A 22,134-nucleotide genomic window follows, 5' to 3' on the forward strand; every position below is an offset into this window, starting at 1 on the left:
GGGGGAGAGAGTGCACTTCATCCAGTGATCTGCTTGAATCCCAAAGAAATAAATTGAACAAAAAAGGTGCGAGGACACAATCCTGTTTTAGGCCTCACCCAGTTTTGATTGCTGGGGATAGGCCCCTATTCGCACTAAGACTCGGTTTTGCCCAGGCTTCTGAGTAAAGAAGCTGCACAGTGCGTAGAAGATTTGATGGGATGGTCCACAATTCCAATTTGCACTACAGTAAATTCCTCTCTATTTGATTAAAAGCTTTTGAAAGTCCATAAATCTTGTGTAAAGCAACTGTTTGGTTTTTTAGAACATTTCATGATGAGGATGAGAGAGCCACCAGGTTATTGGTCATGTATGATTTAAGGCGGAAGCCTTTTTGGTTTATTTGAATCAGGCCTGCTTCATCCGCCCAACATTCCAGTTCTTGCTACAGGATGCCAGCAAATATTTTTCCTTCGGTGTCTAATAGCGCAAATATTTAATAACTATCTGGGTTTGAATAGGGGCCTTTTTTGAAGGTGGGGTGAAGGATGGATCCTCGCCAAGACTCGAGTATGTTGTTTTTCTCGAGACAGAAGTTAAAGAGTTGGAGGAGTGGTTTGCTCCACAGGCCTGTAGATCGATACTGGTAATCCATTTCGTCCCGAGCCTCATTTTCTCTGATTTTCTTTATCTGGCCTTCAATTACAGTTTACTTAACTAAAGTAAACTCTGATTTGAAACACATTTTTATTAAAAATAAAAAAACATTGAAATTGAATTAAAAAAACAAAGGTTAAATCTTTGTTATAGTTAGGAAACCTTTAGTTATTCTTTGTATTCAAACAAAACTTAAAAGACACAAGCATGACAAATTCTAAAGTTCTAGTTATGCCCTAAATTTACAGATTACGCTCCACCTTTCAATTAATATAGCTTTATTTATTCTTTAACTACAAACCCAACTTAGACTACACAAACATTTCTAAACCTGTACTTATACCTTTAATGTATCATTTATGCAACACTTTCACATGGCCAAAGCCCATGTGCAGCGTGGAGTTGGCTGCATGCGGGGGGTTTGCCCTGCGCCCAACGCCCATGCCGCTCACGGCCAAAGGCAGTTACCTGTGCCAGTTAGATTAATGTATGGTAATAAAATATTACTTTACGTTTAAAAACCCTAGAAATTTACTTAAATACCAAAAAGTTACAGGGGTGTTCGAGTTATGAAATAGCATTAAAAAGCATAGAAATTCACTAAAAAAACAAAGGTTACAGGGACGTTATAGTTAGGTTCGGACTTTACAAACACACACAAATATACACACACACAACGAATCACACACTATTTTAATAATATTGGAAGTTGTAGTATTTTTGAAAAACAATCTGAAAAAGCACTGCTTCTATTTTTTTATTCCATCGCCTTCATTTTGTTTAATATTAGCAGTCGTAAATTTCATATTGACAACAGGAAGGAGTATGCATTTGAGAAAGCATTTTTTGGGACTCTAATACCGCAGTATTCTGGACATCTTACTTTTGACTGAATTAAACTGACAGCTTGTTTTGGGATATCTATTTCCCTACCTCCTGCTCTGTTTGAGGTATCTTAGCTACTGGGGTTATAGCCACAATGAGTGTGGGCTACCTCACGGGACTCTGTTTGACTCTTTTGCAGAGATACTGGCCCAGCCACACCAGCATCTCTTGTGGGTGGCGGGTATTATTGCACACTAATTTTTGTGTCCCGACACCTGCCTGGTGAGAGCCAATGTCATTATACATGCATTTTTCAACTAGAACGCCGATACCTTGTCACCGGATGTAGTCTCCCTGGTTGACGCATGCGCATCCTTGATAGCATCTCACGCATGCGCATGACTTGGGAGCTCACCCGGACACCCCGGAAGGGGATTTCAATCGGGTTCCGACTTCCCTGAGTATATTTAGCCCGCTTCCCCGCCAGGAGTAATGCACCATTGGCGGATGGATGGACGGGTCTTTAAGATGGGAGCCGGTCCCCGACCAGTATCGTGAGTACAGAGTAGACACCCGATATGTGTTAGTACACCCTACAGTAGCTGAGTCACCTCCTTGGATGTTTTATAGGAGTATATTCTGCCCTTTTGCCTTATGTGTCTTTGTGGGTGTGGTTGTGTGCACACGACCGTGGCACACCATGATACATCAAGCCAGTCTGATGATCATAATTTGTCTTCTTTCCTGTGTTTCTTCCCCTAGGTTAACATCAGGAGCGTTCACAACCAATGGGTTGTAGCCATCACACAGTCCTACTTGTCAGCCCTGAAACTTTGAGAGGGTACCTATATTTTAAATTTGGATATCACGTGCACTTCACTCTAATTGTTGTTTTGGTCCTGAAGAAACGCCAATGACCTGTATGGCAATAAAGGCGTGAAACATGTCGACCTATTAGACCCTTTACATGAGGACATACTATGCCCTTTAGGACAATATTCCTTTTTATGCTGCCTAGGGTTTCATCATTTCTACACATGCTGTATGACACTCCCTGGCCAGCTTTTAATTATCTTGCACGTTACTATGCACCTTTATATAGAGCACCCACTTTCCTCGCACACCCACATGCACCATCCGGCAGTCCTTAAAAGATCTCCGACAAAGCGACCCTTCGGGGGACCCGTTGGGAATTGCAGCGCCGGCCCAACGAGGAGCACCTGCCCGATGATGAAGCATGACATCCTTCGGGGTGTGTGAGGGCAACAAGTAAAAGGACATGTTCTTCCCACTTCTCTAGTAGGTTCACGCACTATACCTGGGGTCTTACCTTTTTCTGGGTTTTTCTTTTTCTTTTATTTGATAGGCCTGGGTGACTATTTGCACCCGACCATAGGAACAGTGTTCTTTTGTTGTAATCGCTAGGCATGAGGAGCGTGAACACTGGACCATAATCAGCTCCTGGGTCCCCATCTTTTGTTTGGATAGCTTTGCGTATGCTACATGACAGGAGCCACAGTTACATTTATGCAGGTCGCCGCATTTTACCTCTCCCTGCCCGTAGCTTTAACATACCTTTAATTTTTTGACACTGATGCACGGGTCGTTAGAGAAACTCTCGGTGTCTGCTATTTGAATGTAGGAATCTTCCAGTTCGCCAGTCAGATCGTTTCTCACCTGTAAACAAATGAGAGAAATTATAAACGGATATTTGGGAAGTATTCGGGACTGAGCAGAAAGACTGAATGACCTCAACATAAAACAATAAATACTTCATGGCCCAAATGAGTACACCACGTTACAACTTGTAAAAAGAGTATTTAAAAAAAAAAAAGATTTTTACCTCTGAGCTCTCCTCCTATCTCGGCTCTGTCTCAGCACGTTTGTACACAGAAACACTACGTCATGAAGGTTGATGAATTAGTGCCTAAAAGGATGGTCTCCAACAACTTGGCAGAAGGTGTGAGCAATTAATTACTCTAAAGTATAAGCCTTATGCAACCTGCCATCAGCTAGAAACATTCACCACTAGCAGTCATTAGTCTCTGTCATTTGACTGGCAGAATGATAGCATTTTGTGCAAGGGTAAAGGCAACACTTCTAATATCACTTTCCTGATGACAGGAATGGCATTATGATCAAATGTAATGGCCTTCTAATTCTCTAAGTACCCGTGCATCACTTACGATTCCAACCAAACACTGAAGCAAATTACCTCGTGGTCATTAGCACAAGTGTCTCTGGAATCCCAAGTTAATTAACAAAACCATATTTGTCCTTCAAAGGAGGGGACCCAAACTCATATCTCGCTGAGACCTAATTTTAAGCAGACACCAAGGTCCTTGCTCAGAGTTTCCATAAAAGATGGTCAGCTATAGAGTTAACCATTATGCTGTGTTATATTTTGAAGGGAGCTTGGAAACAGACCTAGACAAGAATAGTACATCACAGAGGCAAGGGTATTGTATTTGTACAGTAAGGCGCAATCATCGTGACTGGAGTCTAAATTAACCCAGTGGGAGCAACTAAAACATAATAATTTAGGCACCATGGCATCATTTTACCCCTCCCCCCCCCCCCCCAAAAAAAAGATATTTTCACAGATCCTTTCCGCTTCAGAATGGAAACGGTAATGCATACCATCTTTTCGTTACACAGACTAAAGTTTTTATAGAGTGGGAGAATCTAATTTATATATATCTGAAAACTTTCTTATAGACTGGTCAATTCATATACATCAAGACATAGGACGGGAGGTATTCCTTCATCAGCACCCACTGCAGGGCTGTAAGACCAGTGAGCTTCATCTTATCTTTACCCACCATTCCCTCAAGGATGTCGGGGGAAGAATTGTAGATTTTTTGCAATTCTGCAGGATGTGATTACAAATCAAAGGGCGGTGCCACATAATTCAGCACTGACAATTATATGGAGGTGGAATAGTCAAGACAGAGCTTGCATTGCTAGGATAAGTCGGGGCTTCGGGGGAGGTTAATTATCAACTGCTGATCGCCGGAGCTCCTCCTCCCTTCCATGTCAGACGGAGTGCACGATGCTCGGCTTGGATGGCGGTCAGCAGCGGAGTTGAGAAGGAGTAAAGACGGCCGTGGAGGTGACGGGGATTTTACATGATTAATCGGATTGGAGCCTCAGCAAACCTAGTTGCACGTCCTCAACTGCCAGCTCAACTCACCGGTTTCAGGGTTGGATTGGGTTAAAAAAAAACGGCCCGGGCCCACCAAAAAAGTGGACCATATTTGCGTATTGCCTTTCCGCAAAACACTGCTTCTGCGAAGTTTTATGAAAAGAAAGGGGGTGGGAGGCATGTTTTATTAACTTCACAAAAAAAATGCACAGATTAGTTCACACTGCTGAGCCACACAGGAATGCAAGTGAGACCACCTCTGCTCAGGCCACCTGCCCCCACTCAATCAGCACACATTAATTGGCCGGCCCAGCCATCTGCCTCTAGAAAGGCACTTCAGGCACCCACTGGGCCGCTGTCGGCATCCTAACAGCACAGACAGCCCCCAGGCTGCCCAAAAAAGCAGCCCACAGCTACAATATCGGGCACCGGCCCTTCAGCCATTTCCCGAGTGCACGCGTTACCAATCCGACCCTGACGGTTTACCCCTGTGAGAGGGAGTACCTAACATAGCCGGCATTAGTGTCCTGCCGTGCAGGGGCAATCTTTGCACAGTCCAGGAGGATTACCGGCCCCAGTGTATGCGGGGGCAGGATCCCTCACGCCTGCAGCTGCTAGTGCTCTGTGTGGCACATAAAGTAAGCAACGGGGAATTTTGCACAGCCCAGTGATGGCAAAATACCTCAGTTTATTACAGTGGCAATAGAGCCCATGCCAGTAAATCGGCTGCCTCATAAAATCAACATTGGTGTCCTGAAGCCTGGGCAAAGTCTAGCACGACAGTAACCTCCCTATACTGGTCCATGTTTGGTCGAGGCCAGGTCGGGCCCTTCCTCTTCCCTCCTCGTCTAGGGACATCCAAGGTCTTGTACCACTGGGCCTCCCCATGGGGTCAACATTTACACTGTAGGACATAGTTTTATTGACTTCCTCATAGCAACGTGCCCACAGCAAGTTTCCAGTGAGGCTAAGACAACCAGGTTTCTCACTGGGGATGAGTGTGCAGCTCTGCTGAAAGTTCAATGCAGGGCAGGGAGTCTCTACCCCATTGAGGGTCGCTGGGCAAGCCTAGTCTGATTCTTTTGGTTACCATTAGTCTAATTAAGAAAACAGAGATACTGTAGCCTTTGAAACTGGCTTAGGCTTTTAAAAGCAGTCTAATTAAGAAAACAGAGATACTTCAGCCTTTGAAACTGGCTTAGGCTTTTCAAAGCAGTCTGTGAAAATATACGGTCACTCCAAAGCTTCAGGCACTGCAGCCAGTCTTCATACAAAAGTCTTGTCTCAAAGAGTAAAAAAATGTGTGGGGAAGGCAACAGCTTGGGTAAACCACAAAGCCTCCCTCCTTACAGATCTGGTAATGCCTCTTAATCTAGAAGATCATGATAATGAAGGGGGGCAAATGCTCCAGAACGTTTACAGGATGGGGATCTGGAGGAGTTAAGCTTGGGAAGTGGAGCAGACTCACCCGAGCAGTTGCTGGGGGAAAAGTCATTGATTTCTGGGAAACGCTTGGTGGACTCTGCAATGGGATCAGAGCATTGTCTTCTTCTAAAAGTTAAGGAATACCCTCTGTTTGTTAAATGTAAACCATCCATGGGATCTGAGGCAGAAGTATCAGAGAGCTTTCAGCTTGTCTCTCCGCCCTCTCCTCTTCCAATGCCACCTGTTCCCTCGAGTAGTGATCTTGGGATAGTGCAATCACCAGGGCTTGCAGCATAGGCTTTTTCGATGTTGTCTCAAGTCTCCAAACAGGCCGACTTGGTATGCGAAAAGGAGTACATCGAGTCGCTCTCAAAACCCCCAAATGAAGGCACGCCTCAGGGAGACATGTCACTAATTATGAAATGGGATGCAAAAAGCTTGCTTAATCTTATTCTATAAGAGATAAGGGATCTTAAAATCTCCCTAACCACAGAAATAGCCGCTTTACATGCTAGGTTTTCCAAAATTGAGGATGCTATTACCCAGATCCCAGACAGGTTGAAAGAAGCAGAGGCCAGGATCTCTCAGCTGGAGGATCGGGTCACTCTGATGCAGCAAAAAGTGGACATGTTTTTAAAAAAAAAAAACTATGGTAGAAAACAAACTTGAGGAGTTGGAAAATGATTTTTGACGTGCTAATCTCTGCATTGTGGGGGTTCCAGAGGGACGAGAGGGCCAACATGTACTCCAATTAGTTGATTCTTTTATTAAAACATGCGTCCTCCCGGGACACTCTGAGGACTTTACACTAACAAGAACCCACTGTGTGCCGGCACATCAGCCTTCCAACTCAAAATTTCCGTGCACAATACTTGATAATTTTGGAGACAGTTCAGCATGCAGGATGTCCCTCTGTGTCACATATTCCCTGACATGTCAGCCTCTGCAGCCAGGCGACAGAAAGAATTTTGTAAAAATGCTTTACTTGTTTAAAGGGCGCTCAGGCTGCACCAATAGTTTTACTAGGAAGGGATAGTCAAGATAATGATAAATAATATCTTGAAGATTGTTTCTTTAAATGTTAATGGCTCATAATACAAAAAAACCTACATGCAATAGAAACTTAGACCGCAGCTGAGAACCCATCTGTGATTTTAGTCCAAGAAACACAAATTCAAGGAGGAAAAATTGTCTGAACTTTCAGTGTTTAAAGCCTGAGTAGGCTATAGAGGCTTCTCCACTGCCCAGGCGGCACACCGGGGCACCACAATTTTTGGGGCAAAGTGGCTAGGTGCCGAAGTGTTTGATTTTACCACTTACAAATGCAGTCAGTGGTACTGGGTGAGCTGCCTGGTGTGGTCTAGGTGTCTCGTGTTCATAATTCTGTTTGCCCCAATTGAAGATAATGTTACGCCCTACGAGGAGCTATTCCAATCATTAATACAAATTCCAGGTTAAGTCTTCATCGGAGGTGATTATAACTTCCTGCAGAATCCAAAAATTGACTTAAAACCTAAAACTTTGAAAGTCTTACAAAACTATCAGAATACACTGGGATTGGTTGATCCTTGGAAGGCAGCTTTCCCTAAAAAGATTGCATACACCTTTTTTTCTGGAACATTTTGTAGCTCTTCTCGCATAGATTTTTTTTTACTCTCAAAGGATTTGGCTTTTAAGGATCAACCGATTTTACCTAATGGTTTTTTAGACCACACAATGGTCATTCTAGAGATATTGGTGGAGAAAGGCACGCAACACCCTAGATGCTAGGTTTTCGATAAACAATATTTTTAGGAGGAAGGGTGGGTATAAATTTGCAAAGAGAAGATAATGGAATTCTTGGCAACGAACCATGGGGACTGCTCCCTCAACTATAGTTTGAGAAGCCTTAAAGGCACATATTAGAGGGCTATTGATAGGTAAGGATGAAGAGAATATTAAAAAGGCTAAATTACGAAAGCAAAAGTTTAAAATCAATGTCTAACATAGCTACCACTTGTTTTTAAGAACCTCATCTAAACCCAATAAAAGAGAATTGTATAGGGCTAAACAGGCATTAAGTGAGGCATATTATAAAAAATGTGTCATCTCAAATCTTGCCTACATGCAAAACGTTTATGAGGAGAGTACTTTTACTGGGAGGTTTTTAGCTTGGCAGGCATGCAAAGAAGCTGCCAACTATAGGATAGACACACTGAAATGCCCGGTCTACTGAATTAGGTACAAGGAACTGGAGAAAGTGGGGGAAATTAGGTTGGATCATTATAAACGGATCTACACTCAAAACCAATTGGTAGATAAAGAACTCCTTGGAACGTTTTTATCGGACCGCAACATCCCCAGCTATCCGAGGAAGAGGGGTACAGTATTACTTGTGACTTCTCTAAAGATGAAAAGGTAAAGGTAATCAAGGTTCTCTCAAATTGTAAAGCTTGTGGGCCAGATGTTTTTTCTGCAGGATTTTTAAAATGTTTTTAGATGTCTTAGTTTATTACCTTTCACTTGTTGCCAACACAATGTTAGATGCGGGCACCAAACCTGCGTCCTTTCATAGGGAGAATGTCGCAAGCTTGTTAAAAAGGGCACAAGATGGCGAAGACCCGAATTCGTATCGTCCAATTACATTATTAAACGTTGATTCATTCAGATCAGAATGATTTTATTGCTGGGCGTCAATTAGGCACAAACACACATTATCTGGCTGCAGCATTAGACAATTTTTCTGTTACACCAGCTATTGTGCCTCTGTTAGATGCTTTGTTTAGTATTCTATCTAGATTCAGGATTCCTTCCCAGATCACAGGGTTTCTACATACGATGTATCATAATGCAGAAGCCCATATAATTGTAAATGCTATAGAGATGGGGAATATACAAGTCATGCGCGGAACAGTCCAGCCCGAACTGCCAAGCCAGGTCTTCCCTGGACCGGAAACAAGCATCCTGGGACCAGTTTCGGGGAAAAAACCCTCATCAGCCATGCTAGCTTGAATCTAGTGGCAAACTGAGCAAGGGACCCACGTCTGGGCATACCTTGCGAACATAGGGCGAACTAAGCAAACATAAGGAGATGATGGACGGAGCGCTGAAACCTTTCAGAAAATCACCCCCAGTCTCAAATCTGGGTTAAATCTATCATCATTTTTTAGCTCACTTCACCACCTCAGTTCAGACCCAGCTATATGCAAATCATGTTCGACCCTGTGCCTCATGGGAACAGTCCAGCCTGCACTGCCAAGCCTGGTCTTCCCTGGACCAGAAAAAAGCATCCTGGGGCCGGTTTCTGGGTAACACCCCTCATCAGCCAGGCTAGCTTGAAACCAGTGGCAAAGTGAGCAAGGTACCCATGTCTGGGCATACCTCAGGAAGGCCTCATCTTGCGAAGTACATGAATTTTCATTCTGGCGAGTAAGTGAAGTAGCCAACTAGGGACACCGAGGAATAGTTGCTACATAGAGAGCTCTTCGAAGCAGAGCCTGGTTCCCTTATTTTCACAAACGGTTTCAATGAAAGTTAAAAGACTGTCACTTTTGCAACTATCTCTCATCACACATTACTCAGCACCCATTAAACATATCAGAATGGCCTAACCATGCTTAGGAGAGAATTCTGTTGATTTCTTTGGTCCTCTTTAGAATGGACATCATCTAATGGTCATTGTTGATGAATTCTCCCTTTTTCCACTAGTATATTGTTCATCCATCACTCATGAAAAGGTCATTGAAAGATTAGAAGGCATCTTTACAACAGGAGGTGTCCCTGTGATCTTGAAGTCCGACAATTGTCCACCATTCAAGAGTTGAGAGTTCAGAGACTTACTCAGTCATCTCAACATAAAGCATCAGAAAAGTACTCCTCTTTGGTCCAAGGCCAATAGCCTTGTAGAGCGATTCATGAGTACTCTAATGAAAGCTGTGCAGTTTACTGCATTTGAGAAGCTTGACCTCAAGGTTGTTTTGAATACCATTCTTCGAGCGTACCTATCGACCCCTCACTCGACTACAGGGAAAGCTCTGCAACCTTAATGACATGACAACAAAGTTACCTCAATGGACCAACCTCAGATCAAAGACTGACAAAGACATTTGCACAGAAGATTCTGGTCGCAAACGGAAAACGAAAATCTATGCTGACAACAAAGTCCTGTGAAAGATATCACTTTCAAGAGAGAAGATCGAGTCCTAAATTTGACAATCCAGAAAATGAAAATCTGATGCTTCTTTGGAGGCTGAGCCCTTTACTGTCACAACCACCAAAGGACACATAGTGACTGTCCAACGTCCTGGGAAATCCATTACAAGAGATTCTTCTCACTTCAGACATGTGACTCATCACTCACCAAACATCAATGTCACCGTAGAGACTGGGTCCAGACAGACAGTTAATGATCCTGCAACTGCGGTTGTTTCCACCTCACCTATGCAGATTACTGACACTTAGAATGCCTACTCCCGGTTTCCGCTGACCCAATTAGAACGTGTGATTCAAGCTCCACGAAGGCTCATTGAAGAGTTATCAGCGCATATGTATTTGTAATTATCTATTTATTGTAAAAAGTTGTAACTTTATATTTACCAAAGGCGGAGATGTAGAGTCATGTAAATAAAGACTGACCGAACTCATTTGGTTGCAGATGGACTCTGTAGGCCTGTGACATAAGCGTTGGAGGGTAATGAAGTGAATGCAGGTTTATAACATTGAGTTCTTGCTTACACGTTGAAGAATCAAGGACGTGTATAACTACTCTCTCTGTATGTTGCGTAGTCATTGGTGAGTACCTGGGCTTGGTTGGACACTACAAGCAACAAACAAGTAGAATTATATTGAACAGAGGTGGAGCTTTAACTGCTTGAGCATTTCATGTGAAAGCACCCAGTAAAAATATTGTATTTACCACTTACAAAATCAGCACTTTGCTTGCACATGCAAGTGCTTCCAATGGTGCCTGGAGAATATAAGTCAACCCTGACAGGGTTTGGAAGGCCTATGAAAGCAAATTAGAATGTGCTCCAAACAAATATGCATTGGTAAATGCAAACAATAAGGTCACATTTCGAAGGCATGGGATGTGTGTTCAGTAATCAGGGTTCAAGCGCATGGCTTCCAGTGCCAGACATGCCTCAATCAATTACTATTCAATCTGTGTTGAATAGAGGCAGCTTCTCCACAATGGCGGAGAAGCGTTGCCCCACTGCCTTGCTAAGAACCACAAAATTAAAAATAAAACAATGTTCTGGCATTGTTTTATTTTTCATTTGTCGTCTCTGAGCCAACTTGTGCAGGGAGAGGCGGGGGCACAGGAGGAAGAGTGCTATGTGCACTCCCTAAGTGCGCATATGTGTTTGGCCGGCCATCTCAGGCTGACCAAAACACACATGTGCTCTCCAGCCCGGCTGCATTGAACAGCCAGGCTGGGGAAACCCCCACAGACCACCCGTCTGAGCGGAGCATCTTTTGAGCCCACTCAGGCCAATTCGGTGCTGCTCTCCTAGCAGAGAGCAGCGCGGGGATTGGATGGGAGTCTGCAACATGGTGGTCCCAGTGTCAGCTGGGATGAGGAAGTGACTGCACCTTATGGTAATTTCTTTTTTTTAAAAAATATTCTTACACCACCACCCCCGCTTCTCCCCGCGCTCCCCCTCCCGCACTACCTACACCCACCTTCACGCCCTTTGTTTGTGGCTGCCGCCACTTGTTAAATATCTACAAAAACAGAATTCATAAGGTGGGGAATTCTGCATATAGCGATTGCAACACTTACATGGTCGTTGTCTTTCTATGTTGCACCTATCAAGCGGTTATATTTTAATACAAGTCCATATATCAAAAGCATACAGGGTCAAACTGGGACAGAAAATAGGCCCAGACACAAATACAAAAGTGCCCCCCACTAGCGAATTACAAACACAAAGTAAAAATGTGGCCTAAATTTGCAAATTAGGCACTTTTGAACTTGTAGGGGCACGCAGTGTCCTGCAAGGTAAGGAAGAGTGCAAGTATTTGAGCTTGCTGCTAGCAATGTTTGCTTTAATATCAGGATAATCAACAGTAAAACTCGGCCCAGCAGACCATAAAACAGGCCCACAATCAGCCAAAAACAGCCACACACTGACCTGCCAGGTCAGTCTGGTCATGCACTGCCTGATTGCCCTATAGGCCAGACCGACCCTGAAAAATTTATTTAGAAGAATTTACCAGTGATGAGCAATTCTTAGCCTTCAAGAGTCCCTTAAATTCTTGTAGAGCGTCTGCAACTTTGCATCTCTTAGTGTAGAAATACTGACTACCAAAAATTGTTCTATGCCTGCAGCTGGCTCTGCTGACAAATGCATTGCTGAAGTTACTATGCAATGCCATAGTTACCAGAAGCAACAGAAAGGAAGGTGGGTGCTGCTGCATTAGTTTAACTGCTAAGTAAATAGACAAGACTTGTTTTCCTAAAATGTATTTGTATTTACCTTATATAAGGTAATTATGAATTGCAATCTCGGGAAAAAATTGCTTTCATTCTGCATTCTGTCTGTTGTGTTTTTCATCACGGCAAAAATACATTTGAACATCCTTCATTTTATGCATATGTTTTCGTCCTTGCCTTCATTGAACCTTCATTTGGCTGAACTTTGAGTTTCACCGACAGACACCTACTGCTAGAATTTCCCCAATTATTTAAGTGCCTTAGCTTAGTAATAGGGGAGTTCCTTTTAGGAATTGAGACTGCTTCTAGTTTGCATTTGAAATGCTTAAATGATTCATGTCTGCATTGTTCATTTATATCTTGCTTGGACTTACTAACTTTACTGAAATTTAAAGATTATTGATAAATGATTGTTAGAAATTGGGGTCTCTAGCTGACAAGGGTTTTCACCTTTGTCCAAGTAGGGGCCCTTCCTTCTAGTCAGGATAAGGGAGTTACACTGCTGAAAGAACCCCTGCTCCCCCCCTTGGTAGCTTTGCACGAGAAGTCAGGCTTCTCTTAGAGGCAGTGTGTAAAGCATAACACAGTGAAAGCACTACAAAAGGACACCACACCGGTTTAGAAAAAGATTCAATAATTTTATATACTCAAAACAAGACAAAAAACAATAAAAATCCACCATACAGTTCTCAGAAATCTTCAGTCATCAAAATAGACTTGAAATATAGTTCCTTGAAGTCGATAGCTCTGTCTGGGGCTATCACAGCATCGTGAACAACAAATCGTAACAGTTCTGGCTGACAGCGGCTTCGCGGGCCAGCTACGGTGTCGGGAAGACCCGCAAAACAGTACCTTTAGAAATGCAGGGCATTGGCAACCTCTCTATGAGCCCCAAAAGGTTGCCGTCAGCAGGCATCTGTTCCGGGGATGGGTGCAGGAGTCGTAGGGCCCTTGAAGTCACACACAGATCGAACTCCTTGTGGTTGAAGTCGGGGGCGTCCGAGGGGATCGGGCTGCATTGCGAAGTGCAGCGGTGTGGCATGCGGTGCCCTCAGGTCGAGGTGCAGGCAGCGGCTCGGTGACGGTCGTCCAATGGTGTCGGTGAGACCAGGGATGCGGTGAAATTGATGCGGTGCTCGTCACAGTGCTGGAAGGTCATGGTGCAAGCAGCGGTGCCGTTGTTGCTGAAGTGCTGTCGTCCGCTGACTAACAGGAGTCGATGGCGCAAGCGTCGGTAGGCCAAGGCTGCGGTGCGGATGTGGATGGTGCATTGTGTAACTTACGAGTGGTGCCCTCGAACCATGGTGAAAGCAGCGGCGTTGATGTCGGCGTGGAGCGGCGTTGCCGGGAATACCAGGGTGTGAAGTAAGGCAGTGCGGGGTGCGGTGCCCACAGGTCACAGTGCAAGCAGCGGCTCGGGGGTGGCATCAGGTGGCGTCATTGGTGAGACAAAGGTTGCAGTGCGGTGCTGCAGCGGTGCCCTCTGCGGTGCCTTCAGGACACGGAGTCGACAGCGGCGTCATAGAAAGCGTCGGGTTGCTTTTTCTTCTGTTGCAGCACAAAACACACAGTCCCCAGTGCTGATGGCAGAAGAACTTGAAGTCTTTACTGTTCCTGAGACTTCTTGAACAGGGGGTAAGCTCTACCTCAAGCCCTTGGAGAAACTCACAAAAAGAAATTGCAGAAAGTTCAGTCCAGTCCTTTCACTGCCCAAGACAGAAGCAGCCACTGCAGGCCAACACAGCAAAGTGGTAGTCCTTCCTCACAGCTTCTCCAGCTCTTCTTCTTGGCAGTCTTCTTGGTTCCAAAAGAGTTCTAAGGTTCTGAGCCCCAATATTTATACCCCAAATTCCCTTGTCCTCTCAGGCAGAGAATGTCTGTGCTTAGTCCAAAGCAGTTCTGTCCTCTCTGGCCTAGCTTCCTGGCAGGGGTTGGAGACAGCATTGTCTAAGGCAGACAGGGCCTATTCAGGTGCAAGGGAAATCTCCTCCCACTACTCTAAATGCACACCGGGCCTATAAATGCAGTCCAGGTCTATTCAGCCCAGCCCTGACTGATAAGGAAAGGCAGGACACACATCAACCCCCCAGTGGCCGTTTGAGAGAATGCACCTCCCCAACCCCTGTCACTCCAAAGCCAGACAGTCATACATATCCTAGCAGAGGCACACAGGATGGCTAAGCCAGAAAATATCTACTTTCTAAATGTGGTATTTTCAAATAGAATGTAAAAATCACCTTTACTAAAAGATGCATCTTTAGATTCTGAGTTCAGGCATACTAAACTTTATTTTCCTATCTGGTCCCAATGGGAAGTTATATTTATACGATGTTATATAAATTAACGTCCTTGCTTTTCTATGAGCCAGATAGCATTTCAATAGTGAAAAATGAAATTGGCAGTATTTCAGGACATGCCACACACATCAGGGCATGTCCTACATTTCACATACACTTCACCCTGCCCACAGGGGTATCTTGGGCCTACATTAGGGGTGAATTGCATATAAGAAAAGGGAAGGCTAGAGGATGTCGTTTTGCGGCTAGAGCGGTCCACCTCGAAGCTGGGGAATCAGGTTCGAGTCTCGGCAATGACGCTCAACATCCTGTGATTCTGGGCAAATCACTTAATCTCCACGTGCCTAACAAAAATGAATGTGTCTGTCTGTAACGCAACTGGTGCTCATGTAAAGCGCTCCGATACCCGATGTCTCGGGTCTAGTTTGCGCCTAATAAAACTCTTTACAAAAAAAAAAGGGTAGGGCCTGGCAAGTGGATGCACCTGCCAAGTCGACATGGCAGTTACAAACTGCGGGCATACTCTGCAGTGGCAGGTCTGAGTTACCTTTTCAGGGGTACTCATGTGGATGGTACAATCAGTGCTGCAGGCTCACTAGTAGCATTTGATTTACAGGCCCTGGGCACACAGTGCACTGTACGAGGGACTGACTAGTAAATCAAATATGCCAATCATGGAAACACCAATCCATAATACCAATTTCACAGAGAGCATATGCACTTTAGCACTAAATACCACTGGTAAAGTGCCCAGAGTCCTAAACCAAAAACAGCAGTTCAAGAAATAACAGGAGGAAGAAGCAAAACGTTTGGGGATAACCCTGCAAAAAGGGCCATCTCCAACAATGATCACTTGTATAAATAAAATTGTACATTTATTAAAGCACTAATAATGCTTTATGTTTCTAAATATTACTCTCAGTGGTTTCTGTGGAACCAAAAAGGCTTCACTGTAAATTGAGATTATTTGATTTGATGTTGACTCTCAATTTACGCAGCTCTGCTGAAACCCAATGATTCATTCAACCATTAGCACAACCGGTGATAGCGATTACACCGGAGACCTGCTAGGTTCAGAAAATTGCTTTCTATCAACTACATGTAGCTTAGATTGAGTTTAGCTAGCGTTATTCTTGTATACACTAACTATGCTTATAACACAGCACCAAAGACATACAGTTGGGAAGACTGTTGGCACCTTAATAGTATATTGCTTTATTCATACCCACATTCTTCTAAAAAACTTGCAACATATGTTAGCGTCAACAGTCAACATCCACTCTTCATTGCTTTGAGGCTATTCAATTGGTAAGCGATGTTGATATATAGAATCCTCGGGCTGTACAATGAATAACAAGGCACCACGGTTTAGTTGCAGGAAATAAACAGCAAAGTTCTTCAGCACACTCATTCATAAGCAGTCTTCTATAAAGATCCACAACAAGAATAGACACAGCTTATTCGTTCCATTAGCCAACACAAACCATTGCCACCACATTGAGGTGTTGGGATACATTCAATGGTTTGCAACCATAATAGCGATCACAATGTTGATACATAATATTGAAATCCATAAGGAAGGGGGATTCCCCTCTCATACCCTTATTCTTTCTGAATCACAAAACTTTGCAAAAAGGGGATATTGAGTCACAAAGGCAACTGTACTGTGATCGCAAGGCCTTCTGTTGTGGCAATCACAATAACATTAATAAATATGGATCAAGGTTACGCTAACGTTGCCCTAAACTTCTATACAGTTACCTTAGGCTCCTGGGCCCACTCTACCACTCTGAAAGTAAATCATTCAGACATGTGCCTTATGGACCTCCTTTTAACGTTAGGAGTTAAAAACATTCTATGCGAATGGAAATCCTCTCAAAACCTCTCGTACCACACTTGGTGGGCATGGGTCTGCTTCACAAGAAGGGCGGAGAGCAATCTTGTAAACCATGCCTATACAAGTCAAAGTTCCCAGAAACTATGGAATAGATTAGACCTACATGCAAACAATTCAACCTCCTTAAAACACATTTTCCGCGACCATCATCGTCGGAACAAGCCCAAACTCCCCATACCTGTTTATAGGCGCTGAATAATAATACTTACCATCACATCACCATTAGTGTCCCAATCAAGACATCTCTATCCACCCGTCTCTCTTTTCATCTATCCCTCTTTTTCTTTCTGGGGTACCCCTATTGTCACCTCTCCCCCTTCCCCCACTCCTGGGCTTTTATCAACCATCAACCCAATATTTTCAAATATGTTTGGATGTAATCTGACCAAATACATTTGTATTTAACCTCGATTCAGTTCACTTTCTACAAAGTTATTGCTCATCACGTATGTATTATAACCCACCCCTTATTTTCCATTCCCTGCTCTTTATTTCCCCTAATAACAATAAAAAGGTTACATCTAACAATGTGACTCCAGTATATGAAAACCTCAAAACTGTATGGAAAGAGCTCCCAGACTTAAAAAGTGCAGCAGTGCTAGATAATTGATCTAACAAATATGAATAGCATAACATAAGAAAGTCTACTTTAAAAGGGTACCAATTTGAACCAGGTGAACATTTTTCTGACGAAACAAAGATACTCACAGAAATCCTTATATATATATATATATATATATTATCTACTGGCGGTCGCCAGTAGATAGTTATAGTTAGGACCTATTTTCCATAGGAAATCTGCAACATTCTATTCCCAATAAGTCTGGGGCCGGTTGATGAATCCTCGTGAAATTTTCCAAACTTTTGGCCAGCTCCGCCCCGCTCCTACCCTGAAAGTTTCATTGTGATTCGTCAAGCGGGGGCCGAGAAAAAAGGGGGGTCCCAAAACACATTTTCCCCATGCAATTTCCCATAGGATCTGTTGTCGCAGCTACAGCCCGAACCGCTGAACGGAATGACACCAAATTTGGCAAAGAGGTAGTCCTCAGTTCGGACTTGTGCCTTTTGCATATATGGTGTGAATCCGTTCAGTAGTTCCTGAGTTAAAAGTACATAAATATCTATGGCCGCGCAGGATCCGCAGACCGTACACGCACCGTACGCGCACCCTCCCCGAACCGAGCGCGCACCCTCCCGATCGCGCGCTGAATGCTAATTGGCTGTCGAGTGTCTCTCTACATTCGAAACCAGGAACTGTTGGCGGCCATTTTCTGCCTCGGTAGAAGCGAGGCTGAAGAAGCAAGGGGAAAAAGTGTGTAAAACATATAAAGGGGCAGAGTGGAAATACTCTGACCCTCTAGAGGTGCTTAGGGGGTCCCAGAAGGACCCCCTGGGGCCCCCTTTAAAAAAAAAAAAAATTGCGAAATGCGCGCACAGTGCGCGCATCCTATCACGTTGGGTAAGCAAGTTCTCTCGCGGTGTGTTCGCAGATCCAAGGGAAAAAAAATGAAATTTTTGGGAGATAAAGATTAAGCTTAAGTGTTTTGTTCTTGAGTGGCTCTAAAAAGAGCCGTTGTGTTCATTGAGAGTTTTTGGTACTTATAAGTAAGTACCTATACAGAGTGTAAAGTTGTTGAGGAAGACTCTGTTTCCTTCATCAGTAAAGTGTACTCCATCTCTCCTATACATCTCTTGCATATGAAAGCGCAGATTGTTATTGTAAATGGACCCCATTCTGTAGTCTCGGAGAAAAGCAGAAACAGATTTATTCACACGTTTCCTAGCTTTCTCAATCTGTGGACAAAAATGATCGGACCAGTTCCCTTTTCTGCCTTTGGCATATGTTAGAATACACAACGGCAGTTTTAGGGAAAAGGGAAATCAGTTCTGCAAAGGTGTCCTTCATAAGCATTTCCAGACCTACCCCAGTCAAAGTGCCTAGGTCATTGCCACCACAGTGCACTATTATGAGGTCAGGGTGTTGGATTTGCATGAAGGATTTCACCAATGGCATCAATTGGTGCCACTTTTACCCTCTCTGTCCAATCCATTTAATGTCTACATTTGGCAAACCTAGGTCTTTGTGAATGCCTTTATTTTCTGCATACCTTTGGCTCCAGAAAATGTAGCTGTGTCCCACAATCCACACTGTAAGCATCTTGTAAGGAGGTCTGGATGCACTCAGATGGTCTCTGTAAATGAAATGGCAGTTTGGAAAGTAAGATGTTTCTAAAATGGTCGCTAAGATGCAATTTTGAAAAAAGACAAGAAATCATTGGTTGTTTGACAACCTTCTACACTGAAAGGTAGGGTGCATATTTCAGTTTTTTAAACGCATGATTCTTATTGGTTAACAAAAACTGATTGTAAGGAACATTATATATGATAAGCTGATATGTTGAGAAGTCAAGCACACTTGCTGTTTTGATTAGCAACATTGTGTGTGCTGAACTTGTGACCTGTGTGATCAGTACAGTGTTCCATGACCTGTTTCTATGGTAACGGGCAGAAGGCAGATTGGGGGAAGGGTTGAAGTGTATGTCATTTGGAAAGGGTTGAAATGTTTAACCAATAGAAATGTGTGTTTGCTTTTGAATTTATGTGAGAAGGAACGTGATTTGATGTTTACATGTATATGTGTGGAAAATGAGAGGGAAACTTTGCCATTCTTTGGTTCTGCTGACAGGTGCACAGTGCAGAGATTCTGTATAAGAAAATCTGGTGTGTGACTGATATCTGGTGTGTGACTGATATACTTCTTAATCTACAAAACATCTTGAAAGGTGAGTTATTTAATTGTGAGGGGATGTATGTAGACTATTTTTATTTTAATCAGACTAATGTATTTCTTCTGCTAAAGTGTAGGGAGTACTTTTTTTTCTCTACAATCTTATTGAGAGTGTGTGTGCATGTAGAAACCATTTTTTGATAAGGATTTGCTTTTTTCATGTGTTTGTAGACAGATAACTATGCAGCTTTTATATTTTGGTAGAATTAGAAACCAGTCATTGTTTATGAATTTGTGAAATGAGTTATGTTTCTGCAGTAAAATGTAGTACTCCTTGTAGATGAAGAAATGTGTTTTGGTATAGTGCAAGGGATAGTGTTGTTTGTCTAGAATCACACAGAGAGCCTGTGTGCATTTGGGAACCACTGTGAGAGAAGCATTTAGTAACATCTTGTATTTGCTGACAGATAACTCTTTTAAAACCTGTTATGTTGTCAAGTTTTAGTAGCATTAGAAGCCAGTCTTTGCTTATGCGTTGATTAAATGAGTCAGGCTTTGACACAAAAGTGCACTTTTGAAATATGCTTATTGTGTGCAGTTCCCTTACCACTTCCATAGTAGTAAATAAGGTTTGGTAAACTCGTAGGGATAGTGGTTGTTGTCTAGAATCACACTGTGAGTCTGTGTGCATTTGGGAACCAATGTGAGAGAAGCATTTGGTAACATTGTGTATTTGCTGACAGATAACTATTTTAAATCCTGTCATGTTGTCAAGTTTTAGTAGCATTAGAAGCCAGTCATTGCTTATGCGTTGATTAAATGAGTCAGGCATTGACACTAAAGTGCAGTCGTGAAATATGTAGATTGGGTGCAGTTCCCTTACCACTTCCATAGTAGTAAATAAGGTTTGGTAAACTCCTAGGGATAGTGGCGCTTGTCTAGAATCACACTGAGTCTGTGTGCATTTGGGAACCACTGTGAGAGAAGCATTTAGTAACATCTTGTATTTGCTGACAGATAACTGTTGGGATCTATCTTTCCATTCATAGAATGTAGAACGCTTCCGTGTAAGGTTCCCTGCGTGGAATGTGCAATGTTCTAACTACGGCAGTTGCTGCCGGGGAGCTGCCATGACTGAACTTAATAAATGAACCAACTCACCTGGGGGTGTTTTGACTTCTTTTCAATAACTCTTTTAAAACCTGTCATGTTGTCAAGTTTTAGTAGCATTAGAAGCCACTCTTTGCTTATGCGTTGATTAAATGAGTCAGGCTTTGACACAAAAGTGCACTTTTGAAATATGCACATTGTGTGCAGTTCCCTTACCACTTCCATAGTAGTAAATAAGGTTTGGTAAACTCGTTGGGATAATGATTGTTGTCTAGAATCACACTGTGAGTCTGTGTGCATTTGGGAACCACTGTGAGAGAAGCATTTGGTAACATCATGTATTTGCTGACAGATAACTGTTTTAAAACCTGTCATGTTGTCAAGTTTTAGTACCATTAGAAGCCAGTCTTTGCTTATGCGTTGATTAAATGAGTCAGGCATTGACACTAAAGTGCAGTCGTGAAATATGTAGATTGTGTGCAGTTCCCTTACCTCTTCCACTGTAGTGAATGAGTTTTGGTAAACTCCTAGGGATAGTGGTGCTTGTCTAGAACCACACTGAGTCTGTGTGCATTTGGGAACCACTGTGAGAGAAGCGTTTGGTAACATCGTGTATTTGCTGACAGATAACTGTTTTAAAACATTTCATGTTGTCAAGTTTTAGTAGCATTAGAAGCCAGTCTTTGCTTATGCGTTGATTAAATGAGTCAGGCATTGACACTAAAGTGCAGTCGTGAAATATGTAGATTGTGTGCAGTTCCCTTACCTCTTCCACTGTAGTGAATGAGTTTTGGTAAACTCCTAGGGATAGTGGTGCTTGTCTAGAACCACACTGTGAGTCTGTGTGCATTTGGGAACCACTGTGAGAGAAGCGTTTGGTAACATCGTGTATTTGCTGACAGATAACGGTTTTAAAACATGTCATGTTGTCAAGTTTTAGTAGCATTAGAAGACAGTTATGGCTTATGCTTTCATTAAATGAGTCAGGTATTGACAGTAAAGTGTAGTCGTGAAATATGTAGATTGTGTGCAGTTCCCTTACCTCTTCCACTGTAGTGAATGAGTTTTGGTAAACTCCTAGGGATAGTAGTGCTTGTCTAGAATCACACTGTGAGTCTGTGTACATTTGGGAACCACTGTGAGAGAAGTGTTTGGTAACACCGTGTATTTGCTGACAATTAACTGTTTTAAAACATGTCATGTTCTCAAGTTTTAGTAGCATTAGAAGACAGTTATGGCTTATGCTTTCATTAAATGAGTCAGGTATTGACAGTAAAGTGTAGTCGTGAAATATGTAGATTGTGTGCAGTTCCCTTACCACTTGCACTGTAGTGAATGAGTTTTGGTAAACTCCTAGGGATAGTGGTGCTTGTATAGAATCACACTGTAAGTCTGTGTGCATTTGGGAACCACTGTGAGAGAAGCGTTTGGTAACATTGTGTATTTGCTGACAGATAACTGTTTTAAAACATGTCATGTTCTCAAGTTTTAGTAGCATTAGAAGACAGTTATGGCTTATGCTTTCATTAAATGAGTCAGGTATTGACAGTAAAGTGTAGTCGTGAAATATGTAGATTGTGTGCAGTTCCCTTACCACTTGCACTGTAGTTAATGAGTTTTGGTAAACTCCTAGGGATAGTGGTGCTTGTCTAGAAT

The 22,134-nt window shown here is 43.0% G+C and overlaps 1 protein-coding gene across 1 annotated transcript in view; it reads right to left on the minus strand.

Annotated features, from left to right (window-relative positions):
- GABBR2 (gamma-aminobutyric acid type B receptor subunit 2) overlaps positions 1 to 22,134 on the minus strand; it is a 2,527,100-nt gene that overhangs the window by 1,321,933 nt on the left and 1,183,033 nt on the right. Inside the window, exon 4 of the mRNA XM_085606789.1 lies at positions 3,037 to 3,138. Within this exon, the coding sequence (XP_085462915.1) occupies positions 3,037 to 3,138 (102 nt within the window). The remainder of the gene's footprint in view (positions 1 to 3,036; positions 3,139 to 22,134) is intronic.

The sequence above is a fragment of the Triturus cristatus genome, chromosome 5_2 (assembly GCF_964204655.1).
Source record: "Triturus cristatus chromosome 5_2, aTriCri1.1, whole genome shotgun sequence".
Lineage (NCBI taxonomy): Eukaryota > Metazoa > Chordata > Amphibia > Caudata > Salamandridae > Triturus > Triturus cristatus.